Source organism: Elaeis guineensis, chromosome 6, assembly GCF_000442705.2.
Source record: "Elaeis guineensis isolate ETL-2024a chromosome 6, EG11, whole genome shotgun sequence".
Taxonomy (NCBI): domain Eukaryota; kingdom Viridiplantae; phylum Streptophyta; class Magnoliopsida; order Arecales; family Arecaceae; genus Elaeis; species Elaeis guineensis.
Window position 1 is genome coordinate 130,004,028 of NC_025998.2, and position 17,489 is coordinate 130,021,516.

A 17,489-nucleotide genomic window follows, 5' to 3' on the forward strand; every position below is an offset into this window, starting at 1 on the left:
TATTTTTGGTAGTACATCCAATAAAAATTTAATTAAAAACTAGTACTTCATTTTAAAAAAAAAACAAGAAAGCTGTTATTTATGTTAAAATAAACCGTTATAATATTAAATAATGTATTATAATTGTTATTTTTTTTTTATCTACACGTTTTTTTTGGGTGCACAAATGTGTGCGACACTTTGAAGGCCCACACGGTTCTCCCAAGCTGCAAAATATCTCAAAGAATCTTTGACCTCCCTAAAATCTTTGACATTTCTCAGGTTCGCCGACGCAACCGAGCCAAGGTCAAAGCGCCCGTGATTAATGCGGGTGGGAGTGGGGGGTGCGGCGGGGCACATTGGAACCGGGACAAGGAGTTTCTCCAGGGTTATCGAGGATAGAGGGGCTCCCCCTGCGGCAATCCCGACCTTGTCTCCTCTCGTGTCTCACTTTCAACCCTCACCCCCTTTTCTTCACCTCCCATCTGCTAGGAGAGAAGGAAATAGAGAAGGAAGAAGGGAGAGAGCAGATCCGTGAATCTTGGAAGGCTCGTATCGTCATCAGGTGCTTTAGGATTTCAAAATCTATTCCTTCTTCTTTCGATATATTTGTTCGCGTTCTTTCTTTTGGTCTCTTTTCCTGATATTTTTATTCCTTTTTTGTTTGCTCTTTATTTTCACAAATCCCGATAAAGGATTCTTTTTCCCCACTTGGGTTGGTTGTTTTGGTGATTTCTCGTGAGGATTTTCTCTGGTTAGGCTTGTTTTCTTTCTCTCTTTTCCTGAAAATTTTGGTTTTTTAGGATTTTAGGTTAAGATTTTGGGTCGAAGGTTGTTATTATGTTGTTTCTTTCTTTCGTCCTGCTCTCAGGGCGGATTTTATGTGGGCGATTTTTTTTTTTTTTTTTTGAATTGGGAGCTATATTTTCTTTTCTGTTCTCAATATCTCAACCTCCTGTTTTCAATTCTCTCCTCTTTATCAGGTTTCTTGCTCCATTGGATCACCGAAAGAAAGCGATTTGGATTTGGCTGATGTATCAGGAGTAATGAGATTTCCTGTTTTATGTCGGTCCTGCGACTGGTATCTGATTGTTAGAAGAATCCCTCTGTGCCTGCTTGGATAAGATGCCATCTACCTATTTCTCAAAGAAAAAAGGGCTGCAAGCTTCTTCAGAATTCCTACTAGGCCGGGGCCAGAACTTCTTGTTTGGCCATACCTTGTCCTTTCCATCGCAGCCACTCTCTACTCTTGTCCATGGTATTCATCAGTCTCCGCGGTCTTCTATCAATGTCCTAAGAAATTTCAATACAAGTGATTGTCGCAAGGGACCATCTGTCATCGGAACGATTTCTCGCACCTTTTCTGTGCCTTCTGTGACTGGACCTTCTTGTCAGCCTTGTTTGTATAACGTTGACACTGTTCTTTCCGAGCCCAACCAAAAGCTTCCTTGCAGCTTGTTCAAGAGAAGTATAATGTCTGCTTGCAGTTCTTTATTAGGTAGAGCTGAACCAGGTGCTCGGCATCTGGAGAAGATGAGCAGCAGCAGACAGATTTTGAATTCTGTGATGCAGGCCGATATCTGTTATAGCTATAAAGGTCTTGATTATTGCAGAAGAATAAGTGGTAACTTGAAAAATAGAGAACCTTGGGGTACTAATATGGTCTACAGGTGTTTCTGGTCTAATGCAACTGGGACCAGTTGGAAGTCTAAGTTTTCCTTGGAGCCAGGGATACGAGATTTTCAGTCGCAGCGTACAGTACCATATTCTGCCGAGGCAGCTCCTGATGTGTCTTTGGATGGAACTCCACAGCAAGAGCAGTTTGAGAATTCGGCTGTACCCTCTGACCAGTATGTTTCTGGACATCCATCTAACAGTCGCACTTATTGCCAATTGACTGATCACATTTCAGTAGCACATTCCCTCTGCATATGTAGTTTATAGTATTGGCATATTGATGTTATATTACATGTTTGTATGGATGCTGCTGCACCTTGATCGTCGTTGCATTGGAAAGGGTTTGTTGTGATTAAAGATGAAAAAATTTTCAGGTAAGTAATTGGATTCATCATAAGGTGGATTCAAATGGCATTGAACTGGTTGTCATGGTGAAAGTTTTCATCGTATACAAGTTATTTTAATAAATCAACTTTGCTGTTTGAATTTTGTTTAAATATGACTTTGTTTAGAAGTGGAAAATGATGCATGAAATGTGAAACTTAATTTAGTACATTTATTTGTGGGTGACACATGTTGGAAAAACTCTGGCCTAAACTTCACTCATAGAGAGGAGATATCTTGGATTTAGATGGAAGATCTGCAATAAGAAATTGTAAAGCAAAGAATAGTGCAAAGAAATTGGTGAGTCTTGTCTAGGAGTGTTGGACCATGGAGGACTAAAAGGGAATGGACAGCAAAATGAGTTTATAAAGTTGACTAGAATAGATGGATTAGGGGGAAAAATTAGCACTGTATATGATGCGAGTGCTAGAAATATATAGTTTTGTCGTGTGCTAAGGTATCCATTGGCATATAAAGATACATGGCCTGCCAGAAGATAAATGGCAAACAGGCTGTTATACTCTAGGAAATCCCTTTTTACTTTGTCTATATTCTGGCCTATATTTGGTCGCTTTTTATTCTAAATAGACATATTTTGGGCACTCAATCAAGAAATTTACTCTCTTGTACAAGTTTAAACATGATATTTTGTGTATGTACTACCCGACTCCAAGAAACCAAACCCTAATTGATGTGCATTAGCCTTACATTGGATTAAACAAGAAGAAAACAAGGACTATAATCTGGCATGAGATTGAGGACGTTTGGAAGAGTGCACATAGAAGATTGAACTCATTCAAATGATATTTTTTAGGTGAGGGTGCTTGAACTACATAGATTTGCAATTTCATCATATGCTGACCCAAGGACTCTCATCCCAATGATGAAGGTGCATCCTGCTGTTTCTGTACCGTTCCACGGAGAGAATGGTGTGCGGGATGGCCTCGAGTATTGTGAACAAGTCATATGTTTTTTTCTTCAGTCTTTTTGCTTTGGCTGTGTTTCAATCCATTATTAATGCAAATTGAGTTCTTGATGGATGCAGCCTTCTATTTTCTGTCCTTATCTTCAGTTCTGTAGCATATCTTCGTTATCAGTAGTTATTGTATATTTTGCATGTATTAGAACTCGAAAGTCATCATTTTTCCAGTAATTCACAGAAAAATTGACCTTTACCTCTTAGCTTAGACTGCTTATGTGTCAAGTCTGCCAAGCAGGCTATGTCAATTGTTGAGATTATCAGTAACTTAGATATTGTTGTTTATTAGTAGGATTTTTCTTTCTTCTTTTTAAAAAAAGAGTTTTCCAGTCATGGGTTGAACTTTTATCTGAACTTGGTCTGAGGCTTACTTGATATCATGATTTCTCCATGTCAGAAGTTTTTTCATATAAGTTCTACTTAAGTTAGCTTCAACATTGAATATGGACGTATTTATTGCTACTGACACTGCTTTTATGATTTGGGTAAATTATATGTTTTTGGGTTACAGAAAAGTACTGAGTGATAGGACTTTGAAGCTGCTTTCTGGATCTTGTTACCTGCCGCACCCAGATAAGGAGGAAACTGGTGGGGAGGATGCTCATTTCATATGTGTTGATGACCAAGCCATTGGTGTGGCTGATGGTGTTGGTGGCTGGGCAGACCTTGGAGTTGATGCAGGACAGTATGCTCGAGATCTTATGTCTAATTCAGTGTCTGCAATTCGAGAAGAGCCAAAGGGGTCCATTGATCCAGCAAGGGTTCTAGAGAAGGCTTATTCCAGCACAAAAGCAAAGGGGTCATCAACAGCATGCATCATTGCTCTGACAGATCAGGTTTTTAGTTTCCTTTTCCCTTTGTTCTCTTTGATAGCACAAGCTATTAAGCACGTGCAAATGCACATGGCTAATACTAAAGATATCAGATACAGGACAAATTTAGACAAAAAAAGAGCATGGATTAGGTGCTAATGTATTCCTTCCTCAAGAAATGTTTTGAGATTTTTTTTTATCTGTTGTATTGTGTTGTTGATCTAGATAAGATTTAGTTTTGTATGACCAATAATTCAATATGAATTTGGACTTTGGAGGATGTGGAACTCTTATTATTCATATTAAATTTTGGAATTTCCAACTTAAGGAGAGTTTCCTCCTTGGACTCCTTATCAGAAACCAGCAAGGTTAGGAATTTTTTTTTTTTTTTTTTTGCAGAAGTTTAGCATGGTTTAAATTCTAAGGGAGAAATTGAATTAGGGTCATCATCGGCATTGAAAACTTGGGAAATATAACTTCTCTTTTATGGTATTATGCTTAGGATTTATTTAGTGGAACTTGTTTTGAATAAATCTTCAATTTCTCCCCACTTCAGAAAAAGCTATTATATTTAGCACTGAATTTATGATACCATCTCTAATCACTTTAAATTGTAGAAGCACTTAGCATTTTTAAGATATCGACCATGCCAGGCTGTCCCCGACATTAAAAATGTCCTGCAGGTTGAGGGGAATGTATGGACAATTTTACTTGTTACTATCGTTCTGTATGACATGTACATTACATTGCACAATGGTACATTATGATTAACAAATAGGCTAATGGTTGTTTGAACCTTTCTTTCGATATTATTATGCATGTTTGGTTTCTTACATAGCATAATATTGTTGTTATTTTTATGTTTAGCATAAATACGTTGCTGCAATATGCACTTTTTTCTCTGATGTTTATTAGTATTGTACATATGAGAGGATTCATTTTGTTCATTATGACCAAGAATCAACTATATTGGTCAAAGAATTTTTTAGCATTTCCCTGTTTATCTTTAATGTATCTGATGACCTGGTCACATATATTGTTTTACTAATGCATGCAATACACCATAGAAATTTCATACTGCCTTTTCTGGTTAACCGTTGTAAATATATTCTCCAAGATGAGTCATCTCATTCATTGTTAGAAAGCATCAGATGCATCTCATATTAAACTTACTTCTTAAAATAGACTGTCTTCATGGTGTGGAGTCCTTCTTTTGAAAACAGTTTTGTTGAAGTTGGGAATTACCCGTAAACAGAGAACTACAAGCTCATTTGGATGGACCACTTGAAGTAGTCAGTCATATTCGAGGAAAAGTGCTGATGTGGCTCTGCATCAGAGCTTCAATTCATAATAATTTTCAGATGTAAAAAAAAATAAAAATTGTGATCCCCCGCCCTCCAGATTTCTTCCATGTATAAGCAATTCCTATAGGGCTATGCTTAGTCTCATGTGGAATATAAGTGTCAAAAAAATTGGAGAGTTGAAGATATCTGATTTTTATCCTTGCAAAAGTTCAAAAGATTATAGCAGCAATGCCTTCTTTTAAACCCCCCAAAATCCTCATCCTTTCTGAACTAGTATTTCGAATCATAGGAACATTACAACAATTTTCCCCAAAATATGGAAGAAATGAAATAAAGTTACTACGATGACTCAACAGGTGTGTGAAGAGTGGGGAGTTTTTGTTGGGTTATTTTGATAATATGGAGGGCTAAGGTTAGAAGTTGAGATGATCTTTATTTTTAAGCTTTTACCTACTTGAAGTGGATGCCATTGTTTGTGTCTGTGATGCCTTTTACAAGTTGATTATATAGCTTCACAATGACCATGCAGGTATAGACCCAAATGTAAATGTCTATGGGCATTTCCATGCTGCATCAGTATTCTCATGTGTTTGACACTAGACAAATGTTGTACAATCTATGGTGGAGAGTGTATCTTAATTATCAAGTTATTGTTATGATTTAATGTTGCTTTCTGCATGCTGAAACATTTCATGTACTCAATAAATATTTCTTGCATTTTATTTGTTTGTCTTTCCATTTGCAGGGCATTCATGCTGTAAACCTAGGGGACAGTGGTTTCATTGTTGTCAGGGATGGCTGTACCATCTTCAGGTCACCTGTACAACAACATGACTTCAATTTCACTTATCAACTTGAGAGCGGCAATGGCAGTGACCTCCCAAGCGCTGCCCAGGTCAGTGAAACCTTATGCATTCTCTTGTTATCAGTTCTTGCTGCATACTTGCATGAACTGAATGGAGGATCAGGTTTTGGGGCTCTTCTCTTCTAATTCATGTGGGCTTTAATTCTAACTAACCCCAGTAATCATGGTAACAAATTCTGCTATCAGATTTAATTTGTCTATGGCACATTTGTAATTTGAAGGTGTTGCTGAGTTAAAAGAATAAAAGATCCATAGTCTTAAAGTAGTGAAATAATGAAGATAAGACAGCAGGCTTTGGTGCAATGGTAAGGTTGCTCTATTGTGACCTAGGTGTCATGGGTTTCCAACACGAAAAAGGCCTCTCCGCATGCAGGGGGTAAGGTTGCATGTGTCCGACCCTATCCAGATACCACAGTGGCGGGAGCCTCGTGCACTGGGACATCCTCCTTTTTTTATCTTAAATAATGAAGACTTAAGGGAGAAATAGTGAAACCAACAGATTCAGAAAGAAATTAGCTTAGTCCATGATTTATTTTCAGAAGCTGAGAATTATTTTAGAACCCATCAATGGTTCCTACAAACCATGTCTTTTTCATTAAGTACAGATAACTTTTTGAGAAACACATGACCGGTTGTTCACAAAATATGTGAGAATTCTTTTAATCATCAAGAGCATTCTGTCACTAGTCTAATTTTTTTACACTCATCTACTTGCAGTGGGTGATTGTGTGGCATGCAAGCCTCCTCTGGTTGCTCTACAAGTTACAGGAGGCTTAAATGTTTTTGAGCACCTTACATTTTGGTGACTAAGCCACATGCTCTCTTGCTAGTCATCCTTGTATCTAGTAAGATAATCTGACACCCAGTTGCATGGCATGAGTGATGATTACAAATTATCAGGGACAACAGAGCTGGATCAAAAAATGCTATATCATTTTATTTTAGTTAATAACTTTGGAAATTTAGGCATGCCTTCCCATTGAGGTTCAAGTGCATCATGCATGAATTGGTATGATGCCATACCTTGGAGTGCAAATTAGATTATCAACCTCACCAAAAGTAAGTTGGCAGTTATTTTGGGTAAAATGACGTATATTGGATATTTCACCTCCCTAAATGATTAGCTACTTTTCAGCTGAGGATTGGACGATCTAAACTGCTCTACTAGAATACTTTAGCAGAAAATTGTAGCTGTATCCCAGGGATATCTTGCTAACAGTCTTCCATCTTGGGATTTTTAGGAGAACTGAACACAAATCAAATGGTGATTTTTGATATCCCAAAATATTGGGATTGCAGGATAGATGCCCTCCATTAATTTCTCTTAATTCTCTTTTCACCTGTTTTCCTCTCTGCAATCATTCTGACCATTTTGAAGATGCCACAGAATATTTATTTGTTTTGAAAGAAAACACACAATGACCCAAAACCACTTCGAGTTTTGGCAGTTTACATTTCCCTCTGAAACTAGCATATATAAGGCTTAAAACCTCTTTTTTAAAATTCTTCAAATCAAGCCTTTAGGAAGTTTGTTCACAAAATTAAACTACTATTTTTTTTAAAAAAAGATTTGAACAAATTATAAATCATGTTGGTGTTCAGTGCAAGAAATCTATGAAAATACCTTTCTTAAGGCATCTTGGTACGTCAATATGTTAATTTTATGTGAACGAAGATCTTGTAAATGTTGTTTTCATCAAGTGTCCACCAAAACCAAAAATACAATTAGAATATATAAATTTGTAAAAGAATAAAACTTTAGTTGTTCTGACCAAATAACATTATGATGTCAAAAGTTTGTCCAACTAATTTTTATTGCTTTTTTTTTTTCTACTTTTAAAGCTTTATTTTTCTTCTTGAGTTTTTTAACAATACTTGGTTTTGGTGGCATTAGTTTTTTAACAATACTTGGTTTTGGTGGCTAAGGCTGTGTTTGGATGTTCAAATGCGTGGTTATCCTTGGGACCAAATTGGGCTAATGATAGAAGAGTTGTAACCTCCAGGTTATAATGGAGCAAACCTACCATTCAACCAAGGCTCATGCTCAGGAAGACTAGGTTATAGATCATCCCTTAAAGCCAGGATATGTAAATCACCTATTCAATGGATTTGAGTATCCATCCATTTTTTGGGATTGTGTTCCTGGGCTGATGCAATTGAGACTTTCTTCTTCCTGTGCAACTACTTCACGGTTATCCCTCTAGAATGGATTTATCCAGTAGATAACTTATCTGGGCATCCTAGCAGCCCCTAGAGCTATATATTATATCCCCAAAGGTTACAGATTGTAGAAAGAAGAATGTATTTTTTTTTCTTTTTTATCTTTTATTTTTTGCCCCTAGAGCTATACGTTGTATCCCCAAAGTTTACAGATTATAGAAAGTAGCATGTAATTTTTTTTTTAAAAAAAATAAATAAATAAACATATTGCAAACAATGTGAAATACTTATCTTAACTGAAGCCAGAACAGTTCATATATCCAAAACCATCAAATAGCAGCTCTTTTGACTTGGCTGCAACAGAAATTAGAACCAACCTATTATACCTCAAGGTAATTTGAGCTGGTCATTCGGACAGGAGCTTAGGGTTCAAGTCTTTAGCTTGGCTAATGGCTTCTCCAACCCTGTACACTATATTGAACCCAGATTTTCTAGGAAGAGAGAACAAGAATCAGTCTGTCGGTGATATAACTGTTTAATTTCTGGTCAGAAGTGAGAAACTTCTGGTCTGATTTGGCTTTGTATTAGGCAGCAAAAAAATAGCTTTAGCTATTTTGTTCTTTTTAGCAATCTCTGTAGCCTTTTAGTGTATGAATGTGGCACATTTGTGTGGATTAATTGTTGCCCTTTTATTCGCATGTGATCAGGTATTTAACTTCCCTGTTGCACCTGGTGATGTCATCATCGCTGGAACAGATGGGCTGTTTGATAATTTATATAGTAATGAAGTTACAGCGGTTGTTGTCCATGCTGTCAGAGCGAGGCTGGGGCCTCAAGTGACAGCTCAGAAGATAGCTGCACTTGCCCGCCAGAGAGCGCAGGATAAGAACCGACAGACACCTTTCTCGGCTGCTGCCCAAGATGCCGGGTATCGGTACTATGGAGGCAAACTTGATGACATTACAGTTGTGGTATCCTACATCAGTGCTTCCAGTTCTTGATGCAAATCCCTTCTTGTTGTACAGTTTTGGAGTTGAAAACCAATATAAATGTATTGCATAGATTCATCTACTGCTGTCCTTTGAAGCTTCTATTTCAAAAGAAATGAGCTCGTTGTTATCTATCACAACAACCGGTTCAATCACCCTTTGTTTTTGAGATTTCACACTACTTTGTCACAACCTTAATGTTAGAACCTGTGTACGTGCTGGCTTACTTTTTCACACACATTTTGGATCAATTCATAAGGATGGATAGAGAACTTACGTCTTCCTCCTTCATTATGCTTTTTACCAGTAGTATTCATTAAGAAATTATATATATGTATTTGTGCGGATGTGTGTATATATGTATATATGTATGTTTATAATGTTAAGGTGCCAGGTTAAAACCTTGTTTCTGCTGATTGTTCAATAATGAGCCAGATTTTGACTAGGCGTACATGTTGGCATGAAGGTTTAACTTGTTATGGTACAACTATTTCATATTCATATACATATCATGGACCGGGATATCATCAGGAAATTCCAATGCTTCCCCTGGAGGGTTAGTCCTGACCCTGCCATCAATTGAACTATTCCACACAAGGATGTGTATATGACTATGAACTATTCCACACAAGGATTTGAATTTCCTGATACGTATATGACTATATCATATGCATGATACATTTATAGTCAACATCTTGGACCACATCCATGATGTGTATGTAACCATGAACTATTTCAAATCAGGGTGGGTATTTGCTGATGATATTTTAGTCCTGACCATGAATATTTTTGCTTTTTCTGGGGTGGCAAACTTCCACGAAGATCTATAAATTTGGCATGGTAATCCCTCAGTGTTTAAGAACTAGTGGGATGAAGGAATTGCAACAGCAATAATGATGATAGATCCAAAACAATCTCAAAAGCACACACCAGATATGGTCAAAATCTCGGACTGAATCCACATGATATGTATATGACTATGAACTATTTCACGCAAGGAATGGAATATCCTGATACGTGTATATCATATACATGATATGTATATTGTCCAATCCGGGACTGAATCCATGATATGTATATGACTGTGAACTATTTCGGACGAGGATTGGAATTTCTTGGTCCTGACCCTGAATATTTTTGCTTCTTCTGGGGTTGCAGACTCCTACAAAGATCTATATATTTGGCACAGTAATCCTTCCATGTTTAAGAACTTGTAGGATGAGGGAGTTAATGATACTAGATCCAGAACCATCCCAAAAGGATACACAAAAATTTTTCCCCCCTTTTCAATACTCGCTCCTATAAAGCAGATAAAAAGAATATTATTAAAGGGAAAAAACCACATCGACAATGGTCATCATGCTATATGATATGAAGGTAATGCCTATGTGCACTGCATTAAGAATAGTGATCCTGCCACTGATGATACTTCCCTTTCTATCAACGGAAGCCACTCTCCTTTGGGGAGATATCAATCACTGATAGGCAGACCATGGCAGACAAAGGGAAAGGTCTCAAGCATGTAGTTTAATAACCTAGCCAAGTAAGCTGCTTCATCTCTCTCAAGTTAAGATCAAATGATGGGACTCTCTTGCTCAGATTTATCTGAAGACCTGAACCCTTCTCAAATATTAACAGCAGTGCTTAATGGCAATGATGTTTGAAAGGTCCAGAGCACGAGAGAGAATACAGGGGTCTTCGAGAGCATCGAGGCTGCCAATATAAACAGACAGCGGGGAAAGAGGGTCTCCTTAGCGAACCCTGCGATGGCATGGGAACCATTTACCTGGGTGACATTAACTAAGATGCCAGTGAAAGAGAAAAGGAGATTTGAAATCTAGCTGAGCCAAATAGGTGGAAAACCTCCAGCTCCAAACATGCTTCTGAGAAAAGACCAGTCTAGATGGTTGAAGGCTTGTCCAAAATCAAGTCTACAAAGACTCTTTGACTTGGATTGGAGACAGTGATGGAATGATAGGCAAACACAAGCTGACCCAGTAATGAAGAAAAACTAATAACTGTAACAAAAGCTCATAAAGAATGGGTAGCTCTAAATAGAGCTAGACTAACCAAAATAAACCCGTTCGGTCCCTGCATGTTCAAACACTGAGCATCATGTATGTTGAGGCAGCACAATTATGGATAAACCTGCAGAGGATAAGAATACTAGGATTGGAGCACAAGAATCTGTACATTATCTGTGTTTGATTTTTGCAATCTTATTACAGTGTAATCAGAGCAAAAAAAAAAAAAGCGCAGTCTTTCAATGTTGAATTTAGCAAGAATATCCTACAGTGGTAATCATTAGCTCAGAGGTCCTCAATCTCATATGACAAACCCAACTAATGTACATGATGCAACTGTCTGATCGTTTCTGTAGGAATGGAACCGCTGCTGCTTATAACTGCAGATGAAGTCCTCACGTCAGCACCAGCTCTTTTGCACTAGCCATCCTAGCATTGTCACGGTCACGCTTAAATATGATGTAAAGTGGGCTATAAAACAAACAACATAAGCCAAAAGGAATGACTGTCATTGTTAGTAGTCCCCTAGAGAGTGCATATGCCCCTTGAGCAGATCCATTTGCTAAACTCAGAGACTTCGAATCATAACCATAAATCTTCTCGGTAAGATATCCGACAGCAGGTGCTGCGAATGAAGAGAATGAACCTTCAAATGCACGATCGAAGGCATATATCATGGTGCGATGCTTCAAAGGGACAACCTCAGCAAACATTGGGTTATTAGCACAGGTAGCACACCAGCTGATGGTGAGACCCATGAGGAACAAGGCGACGGCAAAGGCATTCCAACTGTTTACAGACTGAGGGATGACTGTGAGCACAATCCATGAGAAGGGAATGCCCATGAAGGCACTGAACTGAGCACACATGACACGGCCTGTCTCTGGGTAGAACTTTGATACCCGGTCTGCTATTAATCCACCAGTGAGGGATCCCATAGCACATCCGAGGGCAAAAAAACTGTTCAAGGCAGCTGAGCTATTATGGTCAAAGCCTGAAAGAAAAAATAAAATTGTATGCCTTTAAAAAAAACACAGATGCCAAAACTATTTCCAATTGCATTAAAAATCTGTCTCTGGAAATCTAAATGTTCGATGTAATGTTTTTTAAGGATTTTGCTTATCAGTTCGAATGTTCAAGATTGTGGATCTGTTCATACCCATCAGTTCAAACCACATTGTGAAGAAAACCATGGATGTCCATGGCAGTGAACCGACAATGCCCTGCAACACAATGATCTGAAATGTTTGCACTTTCATTACTGATATCATTGCTAACCAGGAATCACCCCAGATAGATGGTGGAGGTACACTAACTTTACCGACCAGAGAGCTCCTGAAACAACCAGGAAACACCACAGTTACATATTAATCGAACATCAAATAGTTTTGGCATTGTATGCAAAAGATTAGAGTGTATAGCTTAGTTCAAATCACTTTGTCATTACTGCGATCATTTAAATCTTTGATATCCTGAAGTGGAGAAATGTTACGTTCAGGAAATGCATCTCTATGAAATGAATATACGGCATCCCCCATCTCTCTCTCTCTCTCGCACGCACACACACAAACGAACACACTCACTCACACACACACACACTCACACACATGCACATGCACATGTTCAGGCACAGCACGGAATGCGCGCGCACACACAGGATTACCAGCAAGGCATTGTAAATAACTTAAGAAAAGAATCAAAAGATTAACCAGATATAATAGTTTTCAATGTATTATCAACTATACAATCCCTTGATGCAGGCCTATTTTCCTGAACATGACAAGCACATCAATAACCACCATAGTTGGGACCAAAAAAAACAGGAATATTTAGAATATTAATGTCAGATTATGAAGCACAATAAGTTTCTTCACCAGCCATGTCCACTTGAGCATCGGGTGTTCAAAACATATAGGTTTATCTGAAAAATCAATATTTTATGACTTTTAGTTTTCTTTATATGGTAAATGATCCCAAATGAATAGGAGTGGAAACTATAACTGTAAACAACTTTTACTCGTTGTGGGAATATATCCAGCAAGAAACCTGGCCTGCTTTACTGTCACAGCCAAGAAAACTGTCACAACTGGAAGAGAAAAGGATATAAGTAATTTTGAGAAAAGAATGTGACGGAATTGAAACAACAATAGGCAAAGACGGGTCTTCAAGCCAATATAGTCCAAATCAGGTCCAGTCAGGTTGATTACAGTACAAAGTCAAGTTTATGCTCATTTGACCAAGAAAGGCAATGAAAAAAGGAGGTGGAAAAACTTGAATGAGGAAGGTGAAGGATTAGAATTACATAAACAGAACAAGTTCCAATTTTGAAGGTGGCCAAACGAGAGATAAACCTCAAAGTCTACCCCTTTTGTGGGGGTGGTGCGGGCCGTGCGGCCACAGGAAGGGGGACTTGAGACTATATACCAAATTGAGTCCAAAGACAATGCCAACAGCCCTGGAGAACTTCCATCAGTAAGCATTTATTCATGAATCAGGATATCTGATTCCAACTATATGACCTTTCAACCCAAAAGCTGGGTTGTCAAGATATTGTGCCAAGTGCCAACATCACTTTCTTAAAGTTCTCAATGCACCAACATCAACATGATCACACTAAATACTTTGTGTCTAAAGCTGCCCATTTAAGTTGTGTATAACACCATGTCTAAGAAAAAATGACCTGAAACAACAAATTCAACAGCAACCACATACTAGAAGGATTGTTGACAACAGTGTTTACCAAGATATTCAAACTTGCCAAAATCAAATTACTTTTCTTAAGGAAAGAAGTTTATGAATTGTAGGCATAACCATCTCTCCTATTAGTCAAGAAATTTACTTACATGGGATCTGGATCATTCCCGAGGCCAATCTGAATTATTTAATAAAGCTCCATCCAATCATAAACAATTGTTTAATTTTTCTGCATAAATATTTAATGTTACTTCTTCCTAAGTATATAACTGAGTTTAGCTACTACACATCTGTCTACATTTCCATCAGTTCAAGGAGTTTTTAGCATTTTAGGAATTTATTTTGTCTTTTAGAATGGAACCACCCAAGATGCATTACAGATTGTCTTCAAAAAGTAGGTTGTTGTTTACATGAACAACACAATCCAAAAGGATAAGAATGACAATGCATTTGAGTAAATGAGATTCAAGAAACCCGAGATCAGATAGCTACCTTTCAGAGTCCTCATCAGCTCCATGAGCGATCAGAGTGGTTCTTCTAGGGTCAATAACAAACATGTAAACAAGAAAGCCAATCAGCAAACTCAATGATGCCATCATGACAAAGGCACAACGCCATCCTGGCAATCCCCAAAATTCTTGCCCAGCCATGACTGTTGCCAAAACACCACCTCCTATGCCCCTATAGAACCAACAAGGCTCAATAATCCAAATCCAGTACCACGCAGACCATCCATATAACTATCAGCAATGAAAGATTGCAGTGCCGGGATCACTATAGCCAGCCCAAAACCATTCACTGCTCTCCAGATTGCAACCTGCCCAAAATGCTGACTAGCACCAACTGCAGCTGTTGATAAGGCCCAGAAAACAGTGCCCATTGCAAGAACTGCAGGACGGTCATAGTATAGTGCTAGTACACCTGCCAATGGAGATGATAATGCCTGCACAAAGTTTCGTATGAATGTAAGGTATCCAAGATCAGTAGGTCCAGCATTGAAGGCCTCGCTGACTTCTTTGTAAACAGCTGGAAGGAGATTCTCATCAGCACGCTCCATTATAGAGGCCATATTGATGAGAATAAGAGATACAGAGAACCCAAATATCTTCCTTGCTCTGTCAGATGAGAACAAGTATGGCATCAAAAAGGAGCTTACAAGTAAAGAATTAATAAGAACTCTCTTGTTCTATATTCTACATTCATCTTCTGACATGCAGATAAGAAGATAACAAGATGCAATTAAGAATAAAACGCAAAAAATGATGGCACATATAGCTGGATGAAAACCAGAGATATCCTTTTTATAACTGACATTCACAAATCAGATTCCCTTGCCAAGTGCATCCCAGACTATATACGGCAATAACAGATTATTGCTTATTTCAGTAAACATTACTGGTGTTTTTTATTTTTTTGAAAATGCAACCTAAAGGTTTCAAAAAGAATTCTAGTTATTGATTTCAGTAAATATATAACTGTACCACAAGAAATGGTAACATTGGAAGTGAGTCAATCACCCAGAGATGGAAGTGTATAATCACGAATCATAATCATGATTTGTCCAAACAGGCTTTTCTGAAGCTTGCCTTGCTTTGTGCCTTGGGACAATGCCCTCCAAGATACCTTAAGGCTCACAGGAGAGGGGTGGTTTGACCAACCAAAGGATATGCTTTACAAAGATAGGCTCACAAAGGGCATATAAACAAACTACTACTTTATGTATAGAACTATATGGAATGCAGCCAAAAATAAAACAACTTCATGAAGATGCTGTATGTGGACCCACAAAACAAAACTACATACCGTAACATATATTAATAGACATCACCCATCATATATACAGTTGGCATTGCAATAAGTGATTGTTACCAATCTCCTAAGTCCTAACCATGTATAAGCATGTCACTCAAGTCCTTTACCTTGATTTTTGAATGAAATGGAGAGGGGCTGACTCCTCACCAGCTTTACCTTGTTTTCATCACATTATATTCTCAGGTCTAGATCTTTTAAAAGTATTCATGAGGCATATGCCTTGTTCTGATGGCTTGCCTCATTAAGAAATTTGACCACGTTGCCTCTTCCACCTCTCTGGATGGTGGTAATTATCTCCTCAATTGATGCAGCAATAGATGATATCAAGATAAATGAAAAATTTTTAGGATCATTTTTTTTTATCCCTTCAATGCAAAAAAAAAAAAAAAAAAAACTAGTTTTAGAAACAAAGGATGGGAATTCCCTCATGCCCGCACCTCTTCAACATAATGTAATCAACAGATAGACACCTCATAGAAGCCTCCTTCAAATATGTCAACAGGCAAGCATGCATTCCCCCCCAGCAAGCCAGGTGCAGGCATAACAACCACATGCTGCAAGTCGCATGGCATGGCCAAAGAGTACACGCATATGTTACCAGAGACATCCCTCCACTGGGCCAAAAGATGCCACCAAAAGAAGCTCATTTCATGAAAGCCACCACACCAAGCCTATCTGTTTTTAGTTCTCATGAATGTTTTCACTTTTTTTTGTTTAATGGACTAGTTCTCATGCATGTTGCAGCTGATATTATGATAAATAGTTGCATCTATTTTCGTGAATTTTGGTCGCATTCTTTTTGGCTAAGTTTTGCATTATGACCCATTTGGAGAAGTGAGAGGATTGTTTGAAATATGTTTTATGGTTAACATCACAAGTATAGAGTTTTCATGAGCAAAAAAACCATTGAAAAGTTGCTAATTTGAATAAAATTTCAGTCCCTGGCCTCCTTTTTTTTTTTTTTTTTTTGAGAAATTCTCCATGTCTCTTCTTTCTCTTATCCCCTGGGTGAAGGAATTTCCCTCATCTCTAATCCATCTTCCATCATGAGATATTTTCAGCTCAAACCCAAACCCCATGCTCCGTGAGAAAGAAGGTCCGGACAAATCATAGACGCACGTGGAAGATTTATCTCCTCCCCATCGTCGGCTTAAAAACTTAAGCATGCTCAGGGTTTCCAAAGTCAAAGCTTTCAACTCAGAGTAGAAAACATAAAAATCAAAAATTCATCATACAATTAATTCCCCCCCCAAAAACCAAAAAAATCACAAAAAAAAAAAGAGAGAGAAAATCCTTGACATAGTTGGCAAATCCAGTGACACAATCAAAACGAATCCAACAACATATGAATCCCTTCTGTTTCACTCAAAGTATATTCTGAAAAACAATGTCCAACCGAAGGGGGAGATCCTACAAAAAGATAGAAAAATAGCCCATATTTGTTCCATTATCATTCCAGCACCAACCAAAACTCCTAAATTTATTAAGATTCAACAAGTAACCTTCCAAATTACGAGAGGACAACAATTTGGCAATAAAGGAACAGAACTTTAGAACAACTTACCTCATTTTTCCGTGAGAAGGCGAAGTGCACGCACTAGAAGAACGGGCCCTGCTTCCCATGAGAAAAAAACCGGATAAAAAAACCACCGGTGCCTTTTAACGGCTTCTCTCCTCTTCTTCTTCTCTACATCTGTGAGACGACCGAGCATTGGGAATGAGATGTGGGGGTAGACTTTTCTAGGCCATGACGGCAGATTTCGTAAGGGAAGAGCTCGATGGAGAGAGGCCGGGAAGAAGAGGCGCGGCG

At 38.1% G+C, this 17,489-nt stretch overlaps 2 protein-coding genes across 2 annotated transcripts; one reads left to right on the forward strand and one right to left on the reverse strand.

Annotated features, from left to right (window-relative positions):
* Positions 1-288: 288 nt before the first annotated feature.
* On the forward strand, positions 289-9,425 carry LOC105046535 (probable protein phosphatase 2C 55). Its single transcript, XM_010925146.4, has 5 exons — positions 289-544; positions 963-1,829; positions 3,531-3,855; positions 5,881-6,030; positions 8,868-9,425. The coding sequence occupies exons 2-5, from the start codon at positions 1,105-1,107 to the stop codon at positions 9,159-9,161; spliced, it is 1,494 nt and encodes a 497-aa protein (XP_010923448.2). The 5' UTR covers positions 289-544; positions 963-1,104; the 3' UTR covers positions 9,162-9,425.
* Positions 9,426-11,321: 1,896 nt separating this feature from the next.
* On the reverse strand, positions 11,322-17,489 carry LOC105046534 (uncharacterized). The gene is given in 5 exon segments (XM_073259867.1): positions 11,322-12,167; positions 12,333-12,508; positions 14,360-14,549; positions 14,552-14,982; positions 17,244-17,489. Coding segments are annotated over 5 exon segments (1,455 nt in total). The 5' UTR covers positions 17,303-17,489; the 3' UTR covers positions 11,322-11,568.